Raw genomic sequence first — 27,637 nt, 5'->3', positions numbered from 1 at the left:
GAGAAATTGCAAAGCACCGGATACCCATTAAACCCGGAGCTAAACCTGTGAAGCAGAAGCTACGCCAGATGCGTCCTGAGTGGGCCCTAAAAATCAAAGAAGAAGTGGACAAACAGTTCAAGGCTGGGTTCATCAAAGTGTCTGAATACTCGGATTGGGTGGCCAACATTGTGCCGGTACCAAAGAAAGACGGAAGAATTCGGGTTTGTGTCGGCTTCAGGGATCTGAACAAGGCCAGTCCAAAAGACGACTTTCCTTTGCCACATGTTGACATTCTGGTGGACAACACTGCCGAGCATGCTCTCTTATCATTCATGGACGGGTATGTCGGGTACAACCAGATTAAAATGGCTGAGGAAGACATGCACAAAACTGCGTTCACTACACAGTGGGGTACATATTGCTACACGGTCATGCCTTTCGGCCTCATCAACGCCAGATCGACCTATCAAAGAACTGCTACCACTCTCCTACTTGATATGATACACAAGGAGGTAGAGGTATATGTCGATGACATGATCGTCAAATCAAAAGAACGGGACGGCCACATCAATGCCCTCCGGAAATTCTTCGCTCGTCTGCGGAAATATAACATGAGGCTAAATCCTCAGAAGTGTGCATTCGGGGTGACCTCTAGAAAACTCTTTGGACATGTCGTCAGCAAGAGAGGCATTGAGATTGATCCAACCAAAATCAAAGCCCTTCAACAAATGCCTCGGCCTCAGCACGAGAAGGAGATTCGGGGATTTCTCGGTCAGGTCCAATACATCAGCCGGTTCATTGCCAAGCTTACTATGATTTGCGAACCGATATTCAAGAAGCTTCGTGCCGCCGATCACACCGATTGGGACGACGACTTTCAGAAGGCGTTCGACAGGATAAGGGAGATCCTATCCAAACCTCCTGTCCTCATGCTGCCTCAACCGGGGATTCCTCTATCCCTATACCTGACTGTTACCAACACAGCCATGGGAGCAATGCTAGCACAAACAGTTGGCAACGAGGAGCGAGCCATCTACTACATCAGCAAAAAGTTCATTGAGTACGAGACGAGGTATACCCAACTGGAAAAGACATGCCTTGCCCTAGTATGGTCAACAAAGAAGCTGCGACATTACATGCTCAGCTACTCGGTCCACATAAACAAACGTCTATCATACAGACACTAGCCTAAAACAAACGTCTATCATACAGACACTGGCCTAAAACAAACGTCTATCATACAGACGCTGGCCTAAAACAAACGTCTATCATATAGACACTGGCCTAAGACAACGAACTAGGGGCTATCCGCCACCTACCGAACTAGGCACTCTCTATCCTCTTAAACGGAAAAGAAAGAGAGCAACATAGGAAACAAAGGAGCAACAACGGAAGCAGAGGTGATTACCATGACGGTAATACCCCGTTCCTGCTCCTCGACAAAAAGGAAGACAAGAACCGCGATTTTGGACGATGGGGCGACCCAGAACCATGATGCGATGCACCATTCCGGTACTGAACCCCACTCATTAGCCACCCTGTCTATGAGCCACAATAAAAAGGACAAACCGGCCATATCAGCCGCCTATCCTCCTTTACGGAAGCATCCTCCACCACCGCCACGGCAGCCTCCTCGGGCGCTACATCCCCTCCGGGATCGACTTCCTCCTCCAAAGACTCAACAACGTACCTCTTCCGTCCCAGACGATACCCTGCGATCAAAAAGAAAAACAACAACAAAAAACGTCAGCCGAAATTTCGGCATTACGACAGCATGAAATGGATAAACCCAAAAACCAAAAAACAACATGCAATACAAAAAACAAGGGGCAATCCCGCCCCAAACCACTCACAAAAAAAATACACAAAAACGACTCGTCCCTCTTTTTAAGCAAAAGACGAGTCAAAACCACAAAAACGACATTTCAAGACCCATACAAGGTCTGCCAACAACCGAAAATACATTCCCGACACAATGGGATTTTTTCTACGGTTCAAAAAGGCAATTCATACGCTAATTTGAGCCCAAACCGGTCAAAATTCAAAGACGACCGCAAAAAGACAAACGTGATTTTATCACTCCTCAGGGTGACCTAAAATACCAATAAGGTCCATTTCAAGGCAAACTAACTCAATTCAAGCCCAAAAAGGCACTTATTTTGTCAGACGTAAGACCGTCGCAAAAGGCAAAAATCCAATTTTGCCCATAAACACCCAACGAAGGTCCTTAAATGGCAAACACGGGTTTTCCCAACTACAATGCAACCTAGTGGGACCCACTACCCAAGAAAATAAACTTCGCATTGTGAAATGAGACGGTTTCTCGCCCCATTCACGTTTTTCGAGCATAGGGAGCGCGAACGGGGACCAAAATGCAAACTAAAAGCACCCCTATACTCCTAAACAGGTTTCTAACCTAATGCAAACATCAATTTCACTCGAAATTGGCTCAATCAAAAACGGCCAATTCGATTTTTTCGGGCAAAATTTTGCCCTAATTCAATCAAGCTAAAATCGACAAATTTGAAAAGATTCAAGAGGAAATACTTACCTTGAGATGACATTTGTTGATAATAGCACAAACAAAAGCAAGCTAGAAGGTCCTTTAATGGCGATTTTGGCGAGATTTTGAGGTTGAAGATGAATGATCATCCGCAGCTCAACCTCGCGTCTTTTTAACAGAAAATAGGGAAGCCGGCTTCTATCGCCAGATGGCTCGCGCCTAAACCAGGCCTCCCCTTTTCTTTTTCAGCGAAATTTGGGCTTTGGCCCAATTTCCCATGACAAATTCCAAAATTTTCGTTGACGATATTGAATATTGTCATTTCCTCGAAAACAAACAAAACCAAATAGTGAAAATTCAAATTCGCTATTTTCAAAAACTTCAAGTAAAACGGTGATCAAAACCGCCAACTTCAAAAATAATAGCGAAAATTCAAAATCGCTATTTTCCTCCAACTTCAAAAATAATAGCAAAATTTCAAAACCCGCTATTTCCATCAAATGTCAACGGCGGTATATAAACCGTCACATCAATCACAGGTGAAGATTCCAAATTCACTATTTCTTTCAAATGTCAACGGCGGCACATAAACCGTCACTTCAAACGCTATAGCAAACTCAAAATTGCTATTTTCCTTCAAAATTAGAACAAACGGCGATCAAAACCGCCACTGTGAATTCAAGCTGACGAATGGTGAAAATTCCAAATTCACTATTCCTTCAAATACCAGCAGGGGGCTTCCTCGCGGAACCCGCTCATTCCAAAAACAGTGATAGTGAAAATCCAAGCTCACTATTTCCCCAGCGGCATCACGAGTTTGCTACTTTCAAAAAAAGCCCATTCGACGCGGCTACCCCCATGGTCCATTAACCGACCGTATCATTGGCTGGCGAGCCTTTGTCCGCAAGCATCCAAGGATACATCCCGAAGATGCCTCGGGTACATTTCCTTATCACCATGGCTGGCGAGCTTTTGTCCGCAACCTTTCAAGGACACATCCCGAAGATGCCTCGGGTACATTTCCTTGTCTCGGCTGGAGAGCCTAACAATGCATCGTGGCTGGCGAGCCCTCCTCACATACGCACCGCAGCTGGCGAGCATTTATCCGCAACCATGCAAGGACATATCCGAGGATGCCTCAGGTATGACTCCTTCTTATGGCTGGCGAGCCTTCGTACGTAGTCTAACGAACTTTAAACGACCCGCACGGACAATCGACAGACTCTAAAATGTTCCCGACGACAGGTCCTTGACTCATACCCTCGAGTCGCCTGGGCGTCGCCCTTCCCGACGGCAGGTCCGTGGCCCGAATCCTTTCGAGCCGCCTCGACGTCGCTTGGGTCTTCAGGTTGTAATCTTCGATTGACCTGGGGACTCTACTTTGACTTTCGTCCTGTCTAAGCCTAATTCAAAGTGGGGGCTCTGTAGATACCCAGTATCTGCTGAGACTCCAACAAACACCCGATGATTATCGGACTACAATATGTTTTGGGATCGCAGCGTTTGATCGACAGTTTGTGTACAACTTTACGTCGGAAAACTTAAAACGATTTCGAAAACAAAAAATTTCAAAACATTTCAAAAATACTTGGAGTGTTTAATGCACGGTGACGGGGTCACAATGACACTAACTAGAGTCAAAACCGACACCGGACCAAAAACCGACTGAAAAATTCAAATTCCGACTCCAACAACGAGTCAAACCGAGTCAACCACAAAAACAAAATATCTTCAAGCCTTCTATGCTAAGTTTTCCGGATACATGTTGGTCAAGTACCAAACATGTGACTACAAAACCTAGGATAGATCAAATCATGATTGCGTTTGTTGTGAAAGCGACAACACAACTCGAAGACCCGCGGTATGGCTCGCGCCTCTTTTAGCAGCCCAGGTGGCCACGTCGCTCAAAACTCACACAACCACTCATTCTCCTATAAATACCCCTCAAATGCCACCCATTTGAGACTTACGCGAGTGTCCGCCCCCTCTTTTCTCCCTTAAAATTCTCAACTCGACTTCTAAAGTCACAATCCGACGCGTGTTTACGACCTACCGATCGTTAACACAAGCCTTACACATTGTTTGGTACCGTCATCGTGCATTAAACCACTTGACCTACCACTTCGACCACTACACCATCACTAAACTTTTAAAACACTCTTTTTACATACCAAAACGGTTTTAAACCGAGTTTTTTCCGATCAAACAAGTTGTTACACTTACGTCGGTCACTCGCCATAACCAAACATGTAAGTATGAGGGTGTAAAAATCCTCTTTTATTATGTTTTCATTTGTTTCATGACTCTAACATGCTAAAACATGCATAACATGAACCAAAACATGGAATAAACGAGCCAAAACTGATTTTCGGTCTGAGGCAGAAGCCCCTTAGGTCGCCAACTGGCCCGCGCCTAAATGGGGTACTCAGACCAGAGATCAACCGTGTTTGTTCTCGTCATTTCCTTTTAATTCAATTTCATATTTGTAATCGGTTTTCACCATTTCAAGTATTTTCGAAACCTTTTTGTTTTATTTCACATGTTTTAACCATAAAACATTAGTCACCTATGGTTCTTCATACCATGACGGTTAAATCCGTGTTTCGGTGATAATATTTGGTTAATGACATTTAAAAGGTATTTTAAAGCCTTTTATTTCATTTCTTCACATTTACAAAACATGCATATTAGTCACCAACACAAAGTCATCCTTGGTTCTACATACCATGCCGGATTTCAACACGGGTACGATGATGAGTATCGAATAATGACATTCAAATGGACTTAAAACAATTAGTCCATAATCATTTTCAAAACTATTCATGTCAAGTTCGTCAAATCGAACCCGACACCGAATATTATCAAAACAATGATGATTATTCAAGTCGAGTTCTTCAAATCAACAAATGCGGTCTAAAACGACCCCTTCAAATCAAACCGGGTTCAAATACCCATTTTCAATACGTTTTATAACGTTTTTCTAAAAAGTCAGAACACGGCATATAAACCGTCGACTAACCCGCGCCTAAACAGGCTCTTCATTTCTCATTTCCAAAACCAGGGGGAGGCCCCTTGTATCGCCAGCTGGCTCGCGCCTCATATAGCTGTCTGATACAGGACTTGTTCCCTTCCAGCATTAGTCTAGGATGACTATCCTGATTATTCAAAACCACACTTGCAAAATGCCTTACTAAGACAAATGGATCACGTTATGCACCCTAAACCTAATACGGTAAATGGATGTTTAATTTTCGTCTTGCATGCAAATCAATCATTAATCCAACTCGACATCTTATACTTGATACGTGGATTAAACCAACCGACTTAGAAAGCTCTCACATGTTAGGTTTAAATTATTGGATGCGCATTCATGCATTTAAACCGTTTTATCAACTTTTGCATTCAACCAACCAAGATCGATCAGTAGAGGCCGCTAAACGCGGGCGGGATTGGGTGTCTGATTAAAGGGCTTCCCAATACGTACCTTCACCTCTTACTCAGAAACTTTGGATAGTGGACGACCTTATCCAGGGCGTACGAGAGTCATTCTAGAGATAGGATGCTAAAGAGGGACGATTTCCTTATCTTTAGTACCTATGTCAAACGCTGCTTTGTGCTTCGATTTGACCGAGGTATAAAGTGGAATTCGAACGGGTTCCAGGCATCCCACAAATGCTTGGTGGCGATTCCGAACATCTCTAATCGTTTCGAGACCCTTACCGAGATGAAACCGACCGATCTAAAACGATCCGGTCGAAGGCATTTTTACGCCGCCGAACGTGGCTTTCAAAAGACCGCTATACGTCCACAGATTGGTTGGGCGTGTAGGTGGGCCATGTCCACACCATTCTAGGGTAAGGCATGTCTTTTCCATTTGAGTGTACCTTGTCTCGTACTCAATGAACTTTTTGCTGATGTAGTAGATGGCTCGTTCTTCGCCGTTGACTGTTTGTGTTGGCATAGTGCCCATGGCCGTGTTGGTAACGGTCAGGTACATGGATAAAGGAATCCCCGGTTGAGGTGGCATGAGCACATGAGGTTTGGATAGGATTTCCTTTATCCTGTCATAGGCCTTTTGACAGTCATCGTCTTAATCAGTGTGGTCGGAGGCGCGAAGATTCTTGAATATTGGTTAACAAATCATGGTGAGCTTGGCAATGAAGCAGCTGGCGTATTGGACCTGACCGAGAAATCCCCGAATCTCTTTCTCGTTCCTAGGCCGAGGCATTTGTTGAAGGGCTTTGATTTAGGTTGGATCAATCTCAATGCCTCTTTTGCTGAGGACATGTCCCAAGAGTTTTCCGGAGGTGACCCCGAATGCACACTTCTGAGGATTTAGTCTCATGTTATATTTCCGCAGACGAGCGAAGAATTTCCGGATGGCATTGATGTGGCCGTCCCATTCCTTTGATTTGACAATCATGTCATCGACATACACCTCTACCTCCTTGTGCATCATATCATGTAGGAGGGTAGTAGCGATTCTTTGAAAAGTGGGCCCGGCATTGATGAGGCCGAAGGGCATGACCGTGTAGCAATATTTACCCCACTGTGTAGTGAATGTTGTCTTGTGCATGTCTTCCTCAGCCATTTTAATCTGGTTGTACCCAGCATACCCGTCCATGAATGATATGAGAGCATGTTCAGCGGTGTTGTCTACCAGAATGTCAACGTGTGGCAAAGGGAAGTCGTCCTTTAGACTCGCCTTGTTCGGATCTCTGAAGTCGACGCAAACCCGAATTCTTCCGTCTTTCTTTGGTACGGGCATAATGTTGGCCACCCAATCAGAGTATTCAGACACTTTGATGAAACCAGCCTTGAACTGTTTATCCACTTCTTCCTTGATTTTCTGAACCCATTCAGGACGCATTCGGCGTAGCTTCTGCTTCAAAGGTTTAGCTCCGGGCTTAAGGGGTATCCGGTGGTCTGCAATTTCCCTGTCAATCCCAGGCATATCTCTGTAGGACCAGGCGAATACGTCCTTGTATTCGTGGAGAAGGTTAATGATCTGTTGTCTTTCTGAGGGGTCTAGGGTTGTCCCTATCCTAAGTTCTTAAGCTGTGTTGTCGGTTTCTACATTGATAGGTTCGGTCTCCTCAATAATGGGGGTTCTAGTTTCCCGTTTGTCAAGTTCTTTGGCTAGCTGAGGTGGGTAGTCACTCAAGTCAAATTCCTCATAGTCATTCAGAATTGCATTGCAGTTGAATTGAGACGAGTCATAAGCAAACTTAGCGTTCATTAAGTTGACACGAGCAAAAAGCTCGGAAAGGACAGACATCTCATTGTCAGTTAGAGGCGACACAACAGAGGAGGCGGCCCCTGGAACAGGCTCCATGTTGTCACCTTTCATGGGAGTGGGGGTGACACTAGTAGACTCAGCCTCTAAATCAGCCACGACTTTGTGATAAAACAGCGGGAAGGGGACCTTGACTGGGACATTAGGAGTGTTAGGAGCTATGACAGACTCTGACTCCGACTCAGACTCGGATTCAGATCCTTCTTCACTTCCTTTCTTGAACATCGCGCCTTCTCCAGTGGTGATCTTGAGGATGCGGCCTTGGCGATCAGTCCACTTGACGTTCTTCCTCCAGCCTTGGGTAACTTTCTCCGGGTCAGTGTCGGAGATCAAGGCGGTCGGATCAAATTGGTTGTCCTTTAGGGCGATGTTGATAAGGTCCTCATAGTCGAGGTGCTTAATGTTATCTTCCCCAAAGAGGAGTGTGACAGCTTGTCCATCGAGGCATGACGACGGGTTAGACTCAGTTGATGCAGCTTCGGTGTTGTCGGGGATAAAGTAGCAGTCGTGGAAGACTTCCACACCCGGGTACCTAGCCCTGGCCACAGAGTCATAGATTGGCTCTGGAAAGCCATGGTAGAGCTCAGACTCTCCCTCGGGGACAAAGTATCCGTTGAGGGTTGGATGAAAGGGACGGAGGATAACTCCGTGCTTCTTGCGCTTTCAAACTAGGAGGTTCATCTCCTGGATATCTTCATCGGTAGGTTCATATCCCAGTCCAAAGGGGATGTTGGGGACCTTAGCCTATTTCAAGGGAGGCAAGGTATCTTTCAGTGGATTGAGCGGCAAACCCAGGAAGTAACCCTGGTGCATCATGATACGGTTGACTCTGAGGTTGGCGAACGGGTCACAATCAAAGGGTGTTGATTCATCAGTTATGGCATTCACAGCTTGGAATCCCCACATTTCATTACCATCTTCCTCAATGGTTTGGGAGGCTATTCCTTTCTCATGACAGCTTTGATCGGGGAAGCAGGAATTATGATTGTCTTCCGGTTGAAGGGGACCCTGATTTTCTGGTGGAGAGTTGAGGTAACCGCCTTGACGGCGTGAATCCAGGGACGTCCCAAGAGCATATTGAAAGAGACGTCGATGTCGACCACCTGAAAACTGGTTTGCCTTTCTAGCAATCCGGTTGCGACGATCAGAGTGATGAGCCCCGCGACCTTGCGACGAGTGTCGTCGTAGGCGCGTACTCCTTGGTTTGTCGGGACCAAGTCATCTTCCTTAATTCCAAGCTTGTGAGCAGTCTTGAGGGGGATGACATTCACTGCGGATCCGTCATCTACGAGGACCATGGTTACATTTTTCTTAAGGCATTGTACGGTGATATATAGGGCCAGGTTATGATTGGCTCCAAAGGGAGGGATATCCTCGTCAGAGAAGACGACTAGGTTGTTCATATCAGGGGCGTCCCTCGTCATATGTGCCACTATGTCCCTCGTCACATTACAACTCAATCCGACACGGTTGAAAGACTGAACGCACGCAACACAAAGGACGAGACAGAGATCAGACTCAACAAGACGAGGGTGACCGTGTGTGGTTGCTCGGTGCTGACTCGATTTATGACGTGACGGTGTTGACCGAACCTTTGACACGAGTCCAACATAATGGCGTGACGCCATTGAACGGGTCTCGTGGTGAGACGACTCATAAGTAAAGACCCATAAGTACGTTTGCTCCGACTCTATAGACACGAGGCGGAATTGGAATTGTGGACTGAAGTTTTCGAAAATAGAAATTTTCAAAAAGATTCATTTGTCGCTTTAATGGACGGCTTCCGAAGATACAGATCTCCGCAAGTCGATCAGTTGAAAGGGTTGTCTTAAGTTTATTTGCAGAAGACGGTTTTGAGTTTGAGTCGGCTCGGAAAACAGTTTGTCTCTCAAGACGGTTTTGAAATTCAAAATTGTATGTCTTGAAAATCGGGTTTGAAGAGGTCTCGGGGACGGTGCATGGTCATCGGGATCTCGAAAGTGTCTCGAGAAAAGGGTGTGTGCTTTTCTCGGGTTTTGAAAGAGCCCTTGTCGGCGCGAAACGGGTTAAAATCCGTGTCTAGACGCGGCGATTATAACGGCGTAAAAAGGTGATTTGAAATGGTTGTAAAAAACCGAGTTTGAAAATCGTCATTACGACGGCCTAGAAAGGCGTGTTGAAATGGTTATAAAAACCGGGTTTGAAAATAGTCATTACGACGGCCTAGAAAGGCTTGTTGAAATGGTTATAAAAACTGGGTTTGAAAATCATCATTACGACGGCCTAGAATGGCGTGCAATGGTCGGCGAAAGACCCAGGTTTGAGACGGCCATTATAACGGCGCAAAAAGGTGATTTTGAAAGTTTTGTAAATGACACGGAAGGACTTATGATCAAGTAGCACATAAGCACTCACAGTTCATTATATTACGCATTACGCTGACACGTGTTTTGGCTTAAAATGGTGGGTTACACACCAAGCAATCAAACCCCGATTTGCGAGAGGGATACCAATCCAAACAAAATGTGTAAGGAGGGTGCCCTAGCCTCGTGCTCGAAAGTGATGAAAGCTCTTTGACGAAACAGAAATGTGTAAAGTCAATGGTATGTTTGACTCAATCGGGATTGAAACGCGGGGATGAGAAAACTCACGCCGACGAGACGAGCCAATTGGTTGAAAAGGGTTGGGTTGTGGGCCCGGACAAGGAACCCGACCGTGACCGTAATATCAATTAATGCATTCCAACCAAGACCTCGTTCGAGTCTCACCATCTAGGGATCACAAAGACGTAAGTGTCCTAGTTCTCCCCAGCAGAGTCGCCAATCTTTGGACATGGGCCACGTCTCGGTCCGTGGATTTGGGGGACCACCTACCGGTCCGTAGTCACGGGCCACCTGCACGCCAGGCAGATCTGTGGACATGCAGCGGTCTTTTCAAAGCCACGCTCGGCGGCGTAAACATGCTTTCGACCGGATCGTTTTAGATCGGTTGGTTTCGTCTTGGTAAGGGTCTCGAAACGATTAGAGATGTTTGGAGTCGCCACCAAGCATTTGTACCTTGGTCAAATCGAAGCACAAAGCAGCGTTTGACATAGGTACTAAAGATAAGGAAATCGTCCCTCTTTAGCATCCTATCTCTAGGATGACTCTCGTACGCCCTGGATAAGGTCGTCCACTATCCAAAGTTTCTGAGTAAGAGGTGAACGTACGTATTGGGAAGCCCTTTAATCAGACACCCAATCCTGCCCGCGGTAGTGGCCTCTACTGATCGATCTTAGTTGGTTGAATGCAAAAGTTAATAAAATGTTTTAAATGCACGAATGCGCATCAAATAATTTAAACCTAACATGTTAGAGCTTTCTAAGTCGGTTGATTTAATCCAAGTATCAAGTATCAGATGTCGAGTTGGGTTAATGATTGATTTGCATGCAAGACAGAAATTAAACATCCATTTACCGTATTAGGTTTAGAGTGTATAACGTGATCCATTTGTCTTATTAAGGCATTTTTCAAATTTGGTTTTGAATAAAAAAATAGTCATCTTATCCGTCTTATATCCGAGTTAACTTGAGTCGCGATCGTCCTAGACAAATGCTGGAAGTGAACAGGTTCTGTACCAAACTGCCATATGAGGCGCGAGCTAGCCGGCGGTATAAGGGGCCTCTCCCTGGTTTTGAAAATAAGAAATGGAGGGCCTGTTTAGTCGCGTGTCAGCCCACGGTTTATGTGCCGTGTTCTGACTTTTTAGAAAACGTTATAAAACGTGTTGAAAATGGGTATTTGAACACGCTTCAGTTTGAAACGGTCGTTTAGACCGTATTTGTTGATTTGAAGAACTAGACTCGAATAATCATCATTGACTTGATAATATTCGGTGTCCGGTTCGATTTGACAAACTTGACATGAATAGTTTTGCAAATAATTATGAACTAATTATTTTAAGTTCATTTGGATATAATTAGTCGATACTCATCATCGTACCCGGGTTAAAATCCGGCATGGTATGTAGAACAAAGGATGACTTTCTGTTGGTGACTAATATGTTTGTTTTAGAAATGTATAGAAATGAAATAAAAGGTTTTAAAATACCATTTAAATGTCATTAACCGAATATTATCACCGAAACACGGATTTAACCGTCATGGTATGAGGAACCAAGGGTGAAAAATGTTTTATGGTTAAAACAAATAAGATGAAATAAAAAGGGTTTGTAAATATTTGAAATGCTGAAAATCGATTACAAATATGAAAATAGATTCAAGGGAAATGACGAGAACAAACACGGTTGATCTCTGACCTGGACACCCCATTTAGGTGGGGGCAAGCCGTCGAACCAAGGGGCTTCTGTCTCAGGCCAAAAATCAGTTTTGGCTCGTTTATTCCAAGTTTTGGTTCATGTTATGCACATTTTAGCATGTTATAGTCATGCAACAAATGAAAATATAATAAAAGAGGATTTTTACACCCTCATACTTACATGTTTGGCTATGGCGAGTGACCGACGTATGTGTAACAACTCGTTTGATCGGAAAAAAGTCGGTTTAAAACCGTTTTGGTAAGTAAAATATAGTGTTTTAAGTTTAGTGATGGTGTAGTGGTCGAAGTGGTCGGTCAAGTGATTTAATGCACGGTGTGTGACACCCCGCGATAAAGCGGAAAAATAAACTACTAAATATATGCGAAAAATGTGAAGTTTTAATAACTTTTATTTAATAGATAGAGTTTAGCATACAGGAGTCACTAACATTCGACAGAAGCACAATGTGGAAATAAAAACAAGGGTTCATACAAATAAAATGGTCAAAAGTGGGGAAAATATATCCCTCGAATGACATAAAGAAATACGTGAGTCTAAGCAGTGAATAAGAAATCTAAAAGTCTGGGGTACTCGCTAGCGCACACATCAAACCCCATATAAGCATCTTCACCAACCTGTCATTCATGTAAACATGAAAGCCACAGTCAGTGGGGAGTAACTCAAGGTTCTCCCAGCCACAAAACATCAAGATGAACATGACAAGCACAATAACAAATGATCAGATTAAATAAGATAAGAATTAGTTGAATTGTAACTAAGCATATGATTATACGTGTTCAAGGATTCAAGAATAAGGAAAAGGAATAAGATAGGCAAGTAAGCAAAGTATAAGCAATGTTAAATAATGGAGGAAGAATGTAAGAGAGCAAGATAAAGACCACTTAATCATGAGCACGTAATTCAAGGAGATATGACCAATATAACCATCCAAAATGCAAATCCTTTACTACACTCATCAAATATAATTTCCTCTGGTAGGACGACAGTGATAATCACAAAGACTCAGTCCTAGTCTAAATCTGGCCAGACTCTCGGAACAGAACGGTTCCCGATTCGACATGCGGCAGAACAGTCCGCATCCAAGACTCGATCGACAGAACATAATTCGAGAACCCACAATCGGCAAAACAGCCCGAAAGAGGCGGAATAAATGAGCTAAATCCATACTTGGCAGAACGGCACAAGCAGGCATAAAGGCATGTCAAGCATATATGATGGTACTATGGCATTTCTACAAAAAATACGACTCACAATAAGTAATTATTTATAATCATCTTTTCATACTTGTGACATATAAAATAAATATTTCACTTTATAGTTATACGTGCCGATTAAATAAAATAAGTAAAATATAACAAGTGGTAATGGATAATTTACGTCATGAGAAAATTTACGGGAAGCACACAAATCCAATGCAAGTGACAAGATGAGCCCAAAAATTTAATAATGATGAGCCCACAAACATCAAGAAATTGGGTCCAAATAAAATGAAGAGGTGAGTCCAAAAGTTATCATAGTTTGAGCCCAAGAATTGAATGTTGGTGAGCCCAACATTAGTATTCACAAATAAAAAAAATAAACAAAGAAGGAGGATATGGCATCAATATCCTCGGCAAACAGAGTAAGAAAGTGAGTTGAGCAAGGTGGAATTAGCACAGTTCGATCATTCCCCCCGACCCATTTACCTGAACAATCAGTCCTAAGGGAAATTCGTTTAAAGAAATCATACAGGGGAGCAAGGAATGCATTGTTCATGTACTCATACCCCTCTTTGACAGTCCAAGATCGAGTTTTCCAAGCGGTAAAAATCGAATATACATGTGACGACATTAGCATGAGAACACAAACAAGAAAAACGATTTGAGGGACCGTTTAATCCGTCCAAAACAGGGCTCAAGAACAGCAGAGTCACGGTTTTGGCTGTACTTAACAGCTCTACCATAGCACCGTTTTAAGACGGAAGGAGAATCGGGGTTGGGGGCGGTATAAACACACAAAGGGCGTAAATAAAACCATCGTTTTCAGCATAAGTGAACTCAGAAAATCTAGCAGATACGAACATACAATTTACTCAGCAAGAAGCAAGCCACACCCTATTTTCGAACTCTAAACCGGGTAAAAAAAAACGGACACGCAGTGAAACACGACCACCATGGAAGTTTACCACATGTACTACAAGAATCGCTTCTATACAAGCGGGAATCACACAAAGGTTTAAACTTTTACTATAAACACAGAAAAGTCGAGTAGGAAGGCGAGTTTCCCGATGTTTGTCGAGTAACCTATTACCGTTACCTTAATTTTCTTCAATCTTCGAGAGAATGGCCTATTATGAACGAGTTTCCTTCTGGGTCCTCAAAGTCTTCACCTAGAAACCGTAATAACAGCCGAGATTAGTTCAAAAACGTTACATTCATGAGACGGGTCGAGACGAAAACTCCACAAGACTATGCCTTTCTTACCTTAAAAGATGAAGGAAGGGATAAGGAGAAGAATGATGCAGAAATTATTGAATTTGGTCGAGATTCGGGTGAGAAATCTATGTTCCTATGGTCGACATTAATGGGTTTTTTTCTGAGTTTGCTTGAGATTTGTTGAGCTGCTGTAAAGTTGTTGTTACAGGTGCCGTTTTTGGCTGTTTCACGGGGATTTCGAAAATAAAGGGGGTATTGTTGGGTTAGGATTGGTCAGGAGAGTGTGAGAGTGTAAAATAATTATTATTATTTTAGTTGGGCGTCAAAATTGAGAAGTGTGTTGTCGACACGGGGTAGGTCGAGAGTAGATTAGTCTAGTCTCACATGGGGGCATGTGACGGTCTTTTTTTTTGCAAGGCGTAGATTCGTCTTAAACCTACTATAATTTAAGACGGAACTTATTACTATTAGCACTATTATTATTATTATTATCATCCGGTTAAAACGTATATTTGTATAAAGTAAGCTTTTAAAAATTATGGCTTTAATTAAATTTACATTTAGTAATATAATGAAATTAAGTAGATAAAGTAATGTAAAAGTATTATTTTTCTTTACGAAAATTATACGAAAAGGGCGGGTGTTAGAATCACCCCACCTTTTAAAAAGTTTCGTCCTCGAAACTTGAAGTAAGGGAGATTACCTTAAGAAAATAATTCCGGGTACTTGATACGTATAGAAACCTCCGGTTCCCATGTCACTTCTTCCCCGTCACCACACTTCCATAAAACTTTCACTAATGGAACAACTTTACTCCTGAAATTCTTGTCTTTCTTATCCAAAATGCGAATCGGTCTCTCTTCGAAAGAAAGACTAGGCTCAAGCTCAGGAATATCATTTTGCAACACATGACTCGGATCACTAATGTACTTCCTAAGTTGAGATACATGGAATACATCATGAACTTTACCCAAACTCGGGGGTAAATCCATTTTGTAAGCCACGACACCAATCCTTTCCACCACATCATAGGGTCCAATGTACTTTGGACTCAACTTTCCTTAACTCCAAATCTCTTCACTCCCTTCATGGGGATACTTTCAAGAACAGTTTATCACCAATTTCAAACTCCAAGGGTCGACGGCGAACATCGGCATAAGACTTTTGGCGATTTTGGGCGGCTTTCATTCTTTCTCGGATGATCTTCACTTGGTCAATTATCTCGGCTAGCTTGTCGGGTCCTAGATCACGAACATCACTTGCTCGATCCCAACAAATCGGACTACGACACTTTCTTCCATATAAAGCTTCATAAGGAGCCATATTGATAGAGGCTTGGTAATTGTTATTGTAGGAAAATTCCACCAAAGGTAGGCTCTTCTCCCAACTAATATGGAAATCAAGCGCACAAGCACACAACAAATCTTCAAGAGTTTGAATCGTCCTTTCGGTTTGTCCATCGGTAGCGGCATGAAAAGCGGTACTCATCAACAATTTACTACCCATAGCATCTTGTAAAGCCTTCCAAAATCTCGAACAAAATCTCGGGTCACGATCCAACAGGATCTCCTTAGGGACACCATGGTAACGAACAATCTCCTCAGCATAAGCACTAGCAAGCCTATCTAGACTCCAAGTCTCTTTAATGGGAATGAACCTAGCACACTTGGTCAATCTATCCACAATCACCCATACGACATCCTTTCCACCAACGGTCTTGGGCAAAGCCATAACAAAATCCATGGAGATAGATTCCCATTTCCATAAAGGCACATCCAAGGGTTGCAGCATGCCTCCGGGTCTCTTATGCTCAATCTTCACTTGTTGACAGGTGAGGCATTTCCCAACATAAGTCACAATGTCATTCTTCATGTTAGGCCACCAAAATTGAAGCTTCAAATCTTTATACATCTTATCTCCTCTGGGGTGGATCGAATAAGAGGATAGATGGGCTTAATCAAGAACTCTCTTTCTCAAGTCATTGGCATCGGGGACATACATGCGGCTTTGGTAAGGAAGATATCCACTTGCATCAATCTCACAATATTTAGCTTTCCCTTCAAGAAGCTTGGCTTGAAATCTTTTGAAAGTTGCATCATCCACAAGGTTATCACGGATCTCACGAAGAATAGCGGGTTCGGCAACCATAGCACCAAGGTAATCAAAGCCACTTTCCACTATTTGCAAACTTAACTTACGAAATTCGGCACAAAGGTCATCGGGGAGCACACGGATAGCACACAAGGAGTGAATTGACTTTCTACTAAGAGCATCGGCAACCACATTTGCCTTTCCTTCATGATATAGCAACTCCAAATCATAGTCATTCACTAATTCCAACCAACGACGTTATCTCATATTCAACTCCTTTTGGGTGAAAATATACCTCAAACTCTTATGATCGGTGTAGATACGGCAATGCACTCCAATGAGGTAGTGTCTCCACATCTTTAAGGCATGAACAACGACGGCTAACTCAAGATCGTGAGTAGGGTAGTTCACTTCATGATCTCTCAATTGTCGCGAAGCATATGCAACAACCTTCCTATTTTGCATGAGGACACAACCTAAACCCATCTTAGAAGCAACAAAGAACACGTCAAACTCCACTCCGTCCTCAGGTAAGGTCAACACGGGAGCGGTAGTCAACCTTCTCTTCAACTCTTGGAACGCTACTTCACAAGCTTCGGTCCACAATAATTTGGTCTCTTTCTTCAAAAGTTGAGTCATCGGTCTAGCAAGCTTAGAAAAATCCTTTACAAAGCGACGGTAATAACCCGCCAAACCCAAAAAACTACGGATCTTACCAACATTGGTCGGGCTCTTCCATTCCATCACGGCTTCAATCTTCGAAGTATCCACCATAACACCTTCTTTAGATATCACATGACCAAGAAATGACACCTTAGACAACCAAAATTCACACTTGGAAAACTTGGCAAACCACTTTTGACAATGAGGAATCTCTAAGATAGTACGAAGATGATCGGCATGCTCTTCCTCAGATTTAGAAAAGATGAGAACATCGTCGATGAAGACCACAACACACTTGTCCAAGAACTCACTAAAAGTTCGGTTCATTTAGTCAATGAAGATAGCGGGGGCATTGGTTAAACCAAAGGGCATCACCTTAAACTCAAAGTGTCCATATCTCGTGCTAAAGGCGGTTTTTGGAATATCGGAATCACGAACGGGAATTTGATGATAACCAGATCTTAGATCAATCTTGGAGAATGTAGAGGCACCTTTGAGTTGATCGAACAAATCTTCAATCCTTGGTAGAGGGTACTTGTTCTTGATAGTGACACGGTTGAGCTCTCGATAGTCGATACAAATTCTCATGGATCCATCTTTCTTCTTCAAAAAGAGAACGGGAGCACCCCGAGGTGAGGCACTAGGTCGGATAAATCCTTTCTCAATCATCTCATCCAGTTGCTTCCTTAACTCTTTAAGTTCGATTGGAGCCATACGGTAAGGAGCTTTTGCAATCGGTCCAGTTTCGGGCACTAGGTCGATAGAAAATTCAACATCACGCTCGGGGGGTATCCCGGGCAACTCCTCGGGAAAAACATCGGCGAACTCACACACCACGGGTACTTCTTCAAGCTTCGGCAAAGAAGAAGAAGTAGAAGTCACCACACATAAAAAGACTTGGTGACCTTTCCTCTCCATACTCATCAACTTCAACGCGGAAATCAACTTCGCACCTTCTTGAGAACGAACTCTTTTATAGGAAACACGGGTTCCTATCGGACTTTTGAGGCGAATCTTTTGATCTCTACACTCGAATCTTGCATCATACTTGGACAACCAAATCATACCCAAAATCAAATCGAATTCCTCAAGGGGAAAACGAAGTAGGTTAGCGGGGAAAAGATTTCCCGAAATTATGATAGGGACATCGGGAAAGAAATAGGAGCATGAAATTATTTCTCCGGAAGGTAAGGATATAGGGGTATCCTCACTAGGTATAGGCTCAAGAGCTAACTTTTCCGAAAACTTGGAAGAAATAAAAGATAAAGATGCGCCGGTATCGAAAAGTATAAGGCATGGTTGATCGAGAATTGAGAACATACCCGTAATGATGTCGGGATGAGCGGCAGCTTTGACACGACTCATGACAAAGATGGTTCATCTTGGCTTGGCTTTTGGAGCTTGGGTGGAAGAAGAAGTAGTAGAAGTCTTCCTATCGGGGCAATAATTGTAGCAGTGACCGGGCTTCTTACAATGATAATAAGTCAAAGGTCGATTGTAGCATCCAACTCCGGGGTGTAAGGCTTGCTTATAATTGAAGCACTTGCGAGCTATCTCCAAGTTGAGGTTATTGTTGCTTGATTGGGAAACTTGTCCACTAGGCTCTTTCCTCCTTGGTTCTTGCACTCTTGGTTCTTGTACTCTTGGTACAAACCTCTTGTTAGCATAATTTGGCGAAGGAGAAGGCACAAAGGGTCTCTTGCCATGAAAGTTAGGACGGTAAGAAGTAGAGTGGGAACGAGACTTGGCATCATCATCAATAGCCTTCAAGGAATTTTCGGCCCAAAGAGCATCATCATAGACCGCCACAAAGGTTGTGGAGTCTCTTCTCACCATACTTTCCAACTTAGGATTCAAATTGCTTCGGTAGAAGTAGACACCCTCATCTTCATCTTTCACAAACTTAGGGGCATAGTGAGCAAGATCATTGAACTTGTCGGTGAAAGCTTGAACGGATAGGCCTCCTTGCTTGAAATCAATGAACTCCTTCAATTTTTGTTGCTTGAGTTCCTTAGGGTAGAAACGAGTTTCCACAAGATTCTTGAAACGGTTTCAATCAAAGGTGGGGTCTTGAGTGACGGAAGGTCCGGTAATAGTCCACCACCTATCGGCCTCCTTCACAAGGAAATGAGAGGCAAGCTTCATTTTGTCTCGATCTTGAACATCATAAAGAGAGAAATTCTTCTCCATGTCACGAAACCACTCGGAAAGCTCAATAGCATCCACTTCACCACCAAAGGTCCTAGCCTTGTTTCTTGCTAGTTGACTTGCAATCTAATCAAAACTTCCTTGATGATCTACCACTTGTGGAGCGGGACGGGCTTGAACATTGACATTTTGTTGATTTTGAAGAATTTGACTAAGAGCTTGAAAGATAGTATTCTCCACGTTGTTTGGTCGCACCATCTTCTTAAAGCACCAAAGAGAATCAAACAAGTTAGTACTTAACAAATGGCATACACAAGAAGACTACCAACTTAGGTCTTTAGTTCTACCCACCTCTCATTCATTATTTCAAGGTCAAGTTCAAGATTTATGTTTGGGGTACACGTGTGTGCGTCGGGAGCTACAAAGGCTCTGATACCAACTGTGACACCCCGCGATAAAGCAGAAAAAAAAAACTACTAAATATATGCGAAAAATGTGAAGTGTTTAAAACTTTTATTTAATAGATAGAGTTTAGCATGTGGGAGTCACTAACATACGACAGAAGGACAATGCGGAAATAAAAACAAGGGTTCATACAAATAAAACGGTCAAAAGTGGGGAAAATATATCCCTCGAATGACATAAATAAATAGGTGAGTCTAAGCAGTGAATAAGAAATCTAAAAGTCTGGGGTACTCGCTAGCTCACACGTCAAACCCCATATAAGCATCTTCACCAACCTATCATTCATGTAAACATGAAAGCCACAGTCAGTGGGGAGTAACTCAAGGTTCTCCCAGCCACAAAACATCAAGATGAACATGACAAACACAATAATAAATAATCAGATTAAGTAAGATAAGAATTAGTTGAATTGTAACTAAGCATATGATTATACGTGTTCAAGGATTCAAGAATAAGGAAAAGCAATAAGATAGGCAAGTAAGCAATGTATAAGCAATGTTAAATAATGGAGGAAGAATTTAAGAGAGCAAGATAAAGACCACTTAACCATGAGCACGTAATTCAAGGAGATATGACAAATATAACCATCCAAAATGCAAATCCTTTACTAAACTCATCAAATATAATTTTCCCTGGTAGCACGACAATGATAATCACAAAGACTCAGTCCTAGTCTAAATCTGGCCAGACACTCGGGACAGAACGGTTCCCGATTCAACATGCGGCAGAACAGTCCGCATCCAAGACTCGATCGACAGAACAGAAGTCAAGAACCCATAATCGGCAGAACAGTCCAAAAGAGGCGGAATAAATGAGCTAAATCCATACTTGGCAGAACGGCACAAGCAGGCATAAAGGCATGTCAAGCATATATGATGGTACTATGGCATTTACAAGAATATGACTCACAACAAGTAATTATTTATAATCATCTTTTCATACTTATGACATAGAAAATATATATTTCACTTTATAGTTTCACGTGCCGATTAAATAAAATAAGTAAAATATAACAAGCGGTAATGGGTAATTTACGTCGTGAGAAAATTAACGGGAAGCACACAAATCCAATGCAAGTGACAAGATGAGCCCAAAAATTTAATAATGATGAGACCACAACCATCAAGAAATTGGGATCTCAAGGAGACTGAACTAGGTGGTATCTCAAGAGAATCCCAGATAGAGACAGTTGACAAGCTTGGGAATTTAGGCTCAGAAGCTTTGCTTGGCCAAAAAACCCTAAACATGGCACCTCTCTCTCATGAGGTTCTCTCTGTAAAGCACTCAGGATGTTCAGTAAGTTTGTTGGTGGAGGTTCAGATAGAAGTGGTTCCCTCAGATAAAGATAAATCAGGATTGCATCATGGAATGTACGAGGTTTCAATAATTCTCTTAAGCATAATGAAGTGAAGGATTATTTGTGGAATAATAATTTGGATTTGGTGAAAATTTTAGAGACTAGAGTGAAGCATCATAAAGCTTCTAAAATTTTAAACAACACTTAAGAATTGGGGTAGTTTTTGTAACTATGAGAAACATTATAATGGGAGAATTTGGGTTTTGTTTAATCCCAAAACTGTTGCTATTAGCAACAGACATATTGAGGCACAGGCTATTAGCTGCAACGTTCATCATTATGAAAGTAATAAAGATTTCTATGTTAGCTTTGTTTATGGCAGCAATGATGCTGATTAAAGAGAAGATTTATGGGCTCACCTTAGACTAACTGCTGCTTCTATCCCATGGGTTGTGTTTGGAGATTTTAATGTTGTCAAATGTACTGAAGAGAAGCTTTTGTTGTAATTAATGACGAATAACATAACTAAAGTAATCAGCATAATGAAAAACGAGATTATTCATATGAATTACACATATATGCACCTGAATTCATCGCCGTTTTGATGAGAAAGAGATTGATCATCATAATTCATCATTCGATCATCATATTCATCATTCTCTTGAAAATCACAGAAATCTGACTAGAATTGTATTGAATTTCAATAGCTACGAGAAAATCACTGAAGTAATTCGATTATTAGCTAAGAAATTGTAAATAATATTCATACCTTCGTTTGATTTGATGCGTTAGGATTTTCTTAAATTTGACTATTAATTAAAGAAAATGTGTTCGTTTCAATTGAAATACTTGAAACTGTGAATGAATTTGTTGTAATCGTATGGACAAAAAAAACTAGGAAAATTTTGATGAAATTGTTGATGATCATGGAAGATTTTGATTGATTTTCCATATTTTTTGTTTGATGTGAAAACAGAGAAACGAAAGTAGGTAATTTAGAGAGAGAAGGAGTTGTTTGTTTTTGTGACGTCTGATTGTGAGGATTAGTTTTGTTAGATCAATTATATATATATATATATATATATATATATATATATACATATATATGTACACATATATACATATATATGTACACATATATACATATATATGTACACATATATACATATATATGTACACATATATACATATATATGTACACATATATACATATATATGTACACATATATACATATATATGTACATATATATACATATATATACATATATATGTATATATATACATATATATATACATATATATATACATATATATATATATATATATATATGTTGGAATATGTGTCCTCCGACAATAATGCGATCACGACTGTTGATCATGATGATCACATGTTTAAGTCTCATTATAAAGAATACAATTGGGAAGTAATATTTACTGTCAACTGATCAACATATATCGGTAATGATTGGCTGACTAGAGTTTGACATTACTGTCGTGCGACGGTGGTGATCAGTTGACCCCCTAGGTCATACCTAAAGGATAACACTCTTAATTGATCATTTAATTAATCGTATAACGTTACGAGTTAATTAAATTACTTGAAAATTGACGGACGATTTTGGAAGTAAAATTTACGTATCACATTGAAATTGATTAAATGAGATACGGTCTGAGTAATCGAATTGTATCATTGCTCAGATGAAATTATTGTTTAAAGAAACAATTGAATTTGAATGAATTATTATAAATACAATCATTTGTGATTTATAATTGGTAAAATATTTTGGTACAAGTAATTATGAATTACTAAGTCAATTTTTGTATATGACGTATTTTTATTAATACGTTGATTTTTAATGTGTTAAAAATACATAACAAATTTATGTTACATATGACATGTGACATATTGACAATTGACAAAAATAAAATGGAATCCATTTTATCTCCATTTGGCCAAAATAGTGGGAGGATTTAACATATATATTATGTTGATTAAAGTTAATGGAAAACATAATTATGTAAACGTATTGCTAGCCATGCACACCTACATATTCTTGTGAAGGTAACCATGGGCATGCATTGGCTCTATTTTTCCTCCACTCCCACCGGTTTTGGGAAGAGAAATCCTTGTGATTTTTCTTCTTATTTTGTCTAATATTCACTTAGAAAAATACTAGTGATAATTATTCATTCATACAATCTAAAAACAAGAGTTTTAGAAAGAGAAAAAAATTTCCTCTATCATTCCTCTCTCTCAACCGGTTTTGGGTGAGATACCAAATATTTTTAGGTCAATTTTTCTTACAAAATTAATATTATCTAGTATACATTATATTAATTTTATTAAGAGTGTGTCTTGGGTATTAATCCTTGGGAGAGATCCTATACTTGGGTCTTTGTTCATCCAAAAGGAAAGCTCAAGAACAAAAGAGAAGGAGATCTCTTTTGTGCCCATTTGAACCGAAATTCCAATGTAAGAATGGATGTTTCTTCTTTATTTTATTAATTAGTTTGCATGCATAAGATCACTTGTTAATTTTATGACAAATTAAATTAAAACATATATGAGTATGTTAAGTATATAGATCTACTTTTTCTTCAATCGGTATCATGAGCCATGGTTGTTTGCATGCAAATCGGTTAAAAGTTTTTCCGAGTTATAAGAATAACATATAAAACTTGTATAATTTGTGTTATTATGATATATCACGAAATTAATCCATGCATGATAAAATTTCTGGTCCTAAAATGTTTTTAGGATTTTTGGTTAATTTATGGATTTTTATTGTTCATGTTATACAATAATGGCATTTAAAAAAAATAAAAAAACCTAGAGAGAGAAAGAGAATGAACGACTAGTGCCGCCATTGTTCGTGCATATGGCTAGGAAAACTAGCCAACAACGTCAGCGTGACATGAACCTGAGAGGAAGGAGTATCATTGCAAAGAAGAAGGACGATGAAGAAGTAGTGGAAGAAATTGAGAATATGGAACAGAGTAACCCTAATGCTACGTTGGAAGGACCAGATGTTGATGAGATGGGCAAATCCAAAAAGATACATGACATAGTAGGCATACCAGAACTGGTTGTGGAGACGGAAAAGGAGGGAGAAACTGAAGAGGAGATAGAGGAAAGTGATGAGGAGGAAGAATATGTGAAAGATAGCGTGGAACAGGGGATAGTAAACCCGGAAAACCCTGAACAAATTGGAGAAACAGAGACTGAGGAGATTGAAAATACTGAAGATGATAAGAAGGATGAGCAAGAGGAGATGTTACAGATCCAAATAGAGGACGTTGAAGAAGAGGTAGAGTAATCTTGAAGCGGGCGAGTATGTTTTATCCTAGGTGCTAACCCGCCATGGGAGATTTTGGAAGGTTTCATAAGGAGAATATGGACAAAGTTTAACATTGACAAAATCTCATTCATGCCAAATGGGATATTCCTAGTTCGGTTCAAAACCTTGGAGATGAAAGATAGAGTTCTATGTTCAGGACATTACCTCTTTGATAATAAACCCATGATTGTCAAGCCATGGGAGAAGGACATGGAGATGAGTAAGGAAAATGTTAAAACTGTGCCAGCATGGATTAAAATTCACAAACTGCCTATCAAATTTTGGGGCAAGGGTCTTCCTAAGATCACTAATCTGGTAGGCAAGTATGTGAAATGTGATGTGGCCACAGAGGAAAGAACGAGGTTAGGGTATGCTAGGGTTATGGTGGAGTTGCAGGTGGACCAACCATTGCCAAAGAATGTATTGTTTAAAGATGAGAATGGAGATGTGGTTAAGGTGGATATTGAGTATGAATGGAAACCTGTAACTTGTATGAAATGCAAGGGTATGGCCCATGAAATGGAGAATTGTAGGAAGGGGGAACCAAAGAAACCAAACCAGCAACTCATTAGGAAGGAATGGAGGCCAGTGCAGAAGGTGAATGCCCCTGCTAAGGCTCCTGAGCCAGCAGTTCAGGATACTACTCATGTGGAAGGGAGATCAGCTGTGGGGTTTCATACTCCTAGAAAGAGGTTTGTGAAGATGCATAATGATGAGAGACCAAAGGAGGGGTACAGTAATGAGAGTTTTGGAGCTTACTCTTATAAGGAGGTTGCTGCCTCCCCTCCTAAGAAGTTCAGTGCTGAAAAGGGTAATGCATCAAATACTATTTTATCTAATGGATAGGATAGGATTCTGGAACATAAGGGGTATGAATAGGGTAGGCAAACAAAGAGATATAAATAATTTTTTGCAAGCTAATAATATAGGTTTATTTGGGTTACTTGAAACAAAAATAAAGAATAAAGCTTTTCAAAAGGCTGCGAATAGTTTTTCTAATTGGTGTATCACTACTAATTCGGGATATCATTCTGGAGGACGCATTTGGATCATTTGGAAGCCAACTTGCTTTAGGGTGAACGTGATAGAATACAATGCTCAATTTGTTCATATGAAGGTTAATTCTTTGGTGGATAGGAGGAGTTTTTGGTTAACAATGGTGTATGCCTTCAATGGACAGCATGAGAGGGAGCCTCTGTGGGATAGCTTGAGGAGGATTTCAAACCTGGTTAATGGACCATGGGCAATTGCAGGAGATTTCAACTGTGTTCTGAATACATCAGAGAGAGTAGGGGTAATACTCCAGCTGGTGAAATGGAACCGTTTAGAAGATGTAATGCAGATTGTGGGGTGGTAGATGTTGCAGCAGTAGGAGCCTTGTTTATCTGGAACAATAAGCAGAAGCCTGAGGAGCGTATATATAGCAGAATTGATAGGTTCTTGGTCAATCAAGTCTGGTGTGATTCCTTTCCTGATATATATGCTCATTTTTTGCCTGAGGGTTTGATGGATCACACACCTTGTTTATTAAAGAGCACTAGTCACAGTCAGGGTAAAAGAAATTTCAAATACTACAACATGTGGGGTGGTTCAGAGAAGTTCATTCCGTTGGTGAGGGGAGAATTGGGATGTCGGCCATGGGCACACCCATGTTTAGACTGGCAAAGAATTTGAAAGGCATGAAAGTTGTACTTAAGGAGCTGAATAAAGAGTGTTTCAGTGATATTGAAAATGCAGCTGCTATCCTACAGAAAAAGGTGGAGGGGTTGCAGGATGGGATTAACAGGGATCCTACTAATGTGCAAAATATTCCTGAAGAATATGAAGCCTCTATTCAGCTACAGGAGCTTGCAAAGGCCAGGGAAAGCTTCCTTGTTCAGAAATCTAAGCATAATTGGATAAAGGATGGGGATGCAAATACCTCATACTTTCATGGTCTGCTGAAAAGGAGAAGGAATATGAACAAGGTTGCTATGATTGAGGATGTGAATGGCAAGGTGTGTGAGACTCAGGAGCAAATTCAGAAGGCTTTTATTGACTACTATCAATCTCTACTTGGATCAAGTAAGGAGACTAAGAAGATACATAGAAGAATCATTGCTCAGGGACCTGTGTGTACTGCTGACCACTGGCATATGCTAAGGAAACCTGTGACTGGGGAGGAGATAAAAGAAGCTCTCTTTAATATACCTGATATTAAATCACCAGGGCCAGATGGTTACACGAGTAAATTTTTCAAAGATGCTTGGGGGGAGATAGGAGGGGATGTTATAAGAGCAGTCCAAGATTTTTTCCAAAGCAGGCAGCTACTCAAGCAGTTTAATTCCACGAATGTTACACTAATTCCTAAGTGTGACAGGCCAAAAAGTGTGCTCCAATTCAGACCAATTGCCTGCTGCAATGTTGTTTACAAGGTCATCTCAAAGTTGCTTTGTTCCAGACTAGCTGAAGTGTTGCCTCACATTGTAGGACAGAACCAGGGAGCCTTTATTCAGCAAAGAAGCATACAAGAGAATATCTTAATCTGTCAAGATTTGATCAGGCTATATGAAAGGACTCATGCATCATCAAGATGTATGTTCAAAATAGATTTGCAGAAAGCATATGATACTGTAGAGTGGTGCTTTGTTGAGAATCTTTTGGAGGAGCTCCAATTCCCTTCTGATTTTAAAGCAATGATCCTTCAATGCAGTACTACAACTTCCTTCTCCCTCTCTTTAAATAGAGAAATGTTTGGCTACTTCCAGGGGAAGAGGGGCTTAAGATAGGGGGATCCCCTTTCCCCCCTGATTTTCACATTGTGTATGGAGTATCTGACTCGTTCCTTGCAATATGCCTCCTCCAAGCCTGATTTTCACTACCACCATCCTATGTGCAAGAAACAAAGACTCACTAGTCTTATGTTTGCTGATGATGTCATGCTCTTCAGTAAGGGGGATGCCACCTCTATGATGTTGTTATTACAGTCATTTTCTACATTTTCTAATGCTTCCTGACTTTGCAAGTCGGTGCCTCGAAATCTAATGCCTACTTCAGAATGTACCGAGCAACTTAAAGGCGAGATATTGCAGATATCAGGTTTCAGTGAAGGGAGCATCCCTTTTAAATATCTTGGTATGCCTATCCAGACTACAAGGCTCAGG

The 27,637-nt window shown here is 41.2% G+C and overlaps 1 protein-coding gene across 1 annotated transcript; it reads left to right on the top strand.

Annotated features, from left to right (window-relative positions):
- Positions 1-24,584: 24,584 nt before the first annotated feature.
- LOC141628224 (uncharacterized) lies at positions 24,585-25,851 on the top strand. Its single transcript, XM_074441393.1, has 2 exons — positions 24,585-25,305; positions 25,424-25,851. Exons 1-2 carry the CDS (start codon positions 24,585-24,587, stop codon positions 25,849-25,851), a joined length of 1,149 nt encoding a protein of 382 aa, XP_074297494.1.
- The last annotated feature ends 1,786 nt before the right edge of the window (positions 25,852-27,637 follow it).

This window comes from Silene latifolia, chromosome Y (assembly GCF_048544455.1).
Source record: "Silene latifolia isolate original U9 population chromosome Y, ASM4854445v1, whole genome shotgun sequence".
Classification (NCBI taxonomy): domain Eukaryota; kingdom Viridiplantae; phylum Streptophyta; class Magnoliopsida; order Caryophyllales; family Caryophyllaceae; genus Silene; species Silene latifolia.
Note: the sequence above shows the minus strand (reverse complement) of the source record. Positions and strands in the feature narration are given on the sequence as shown.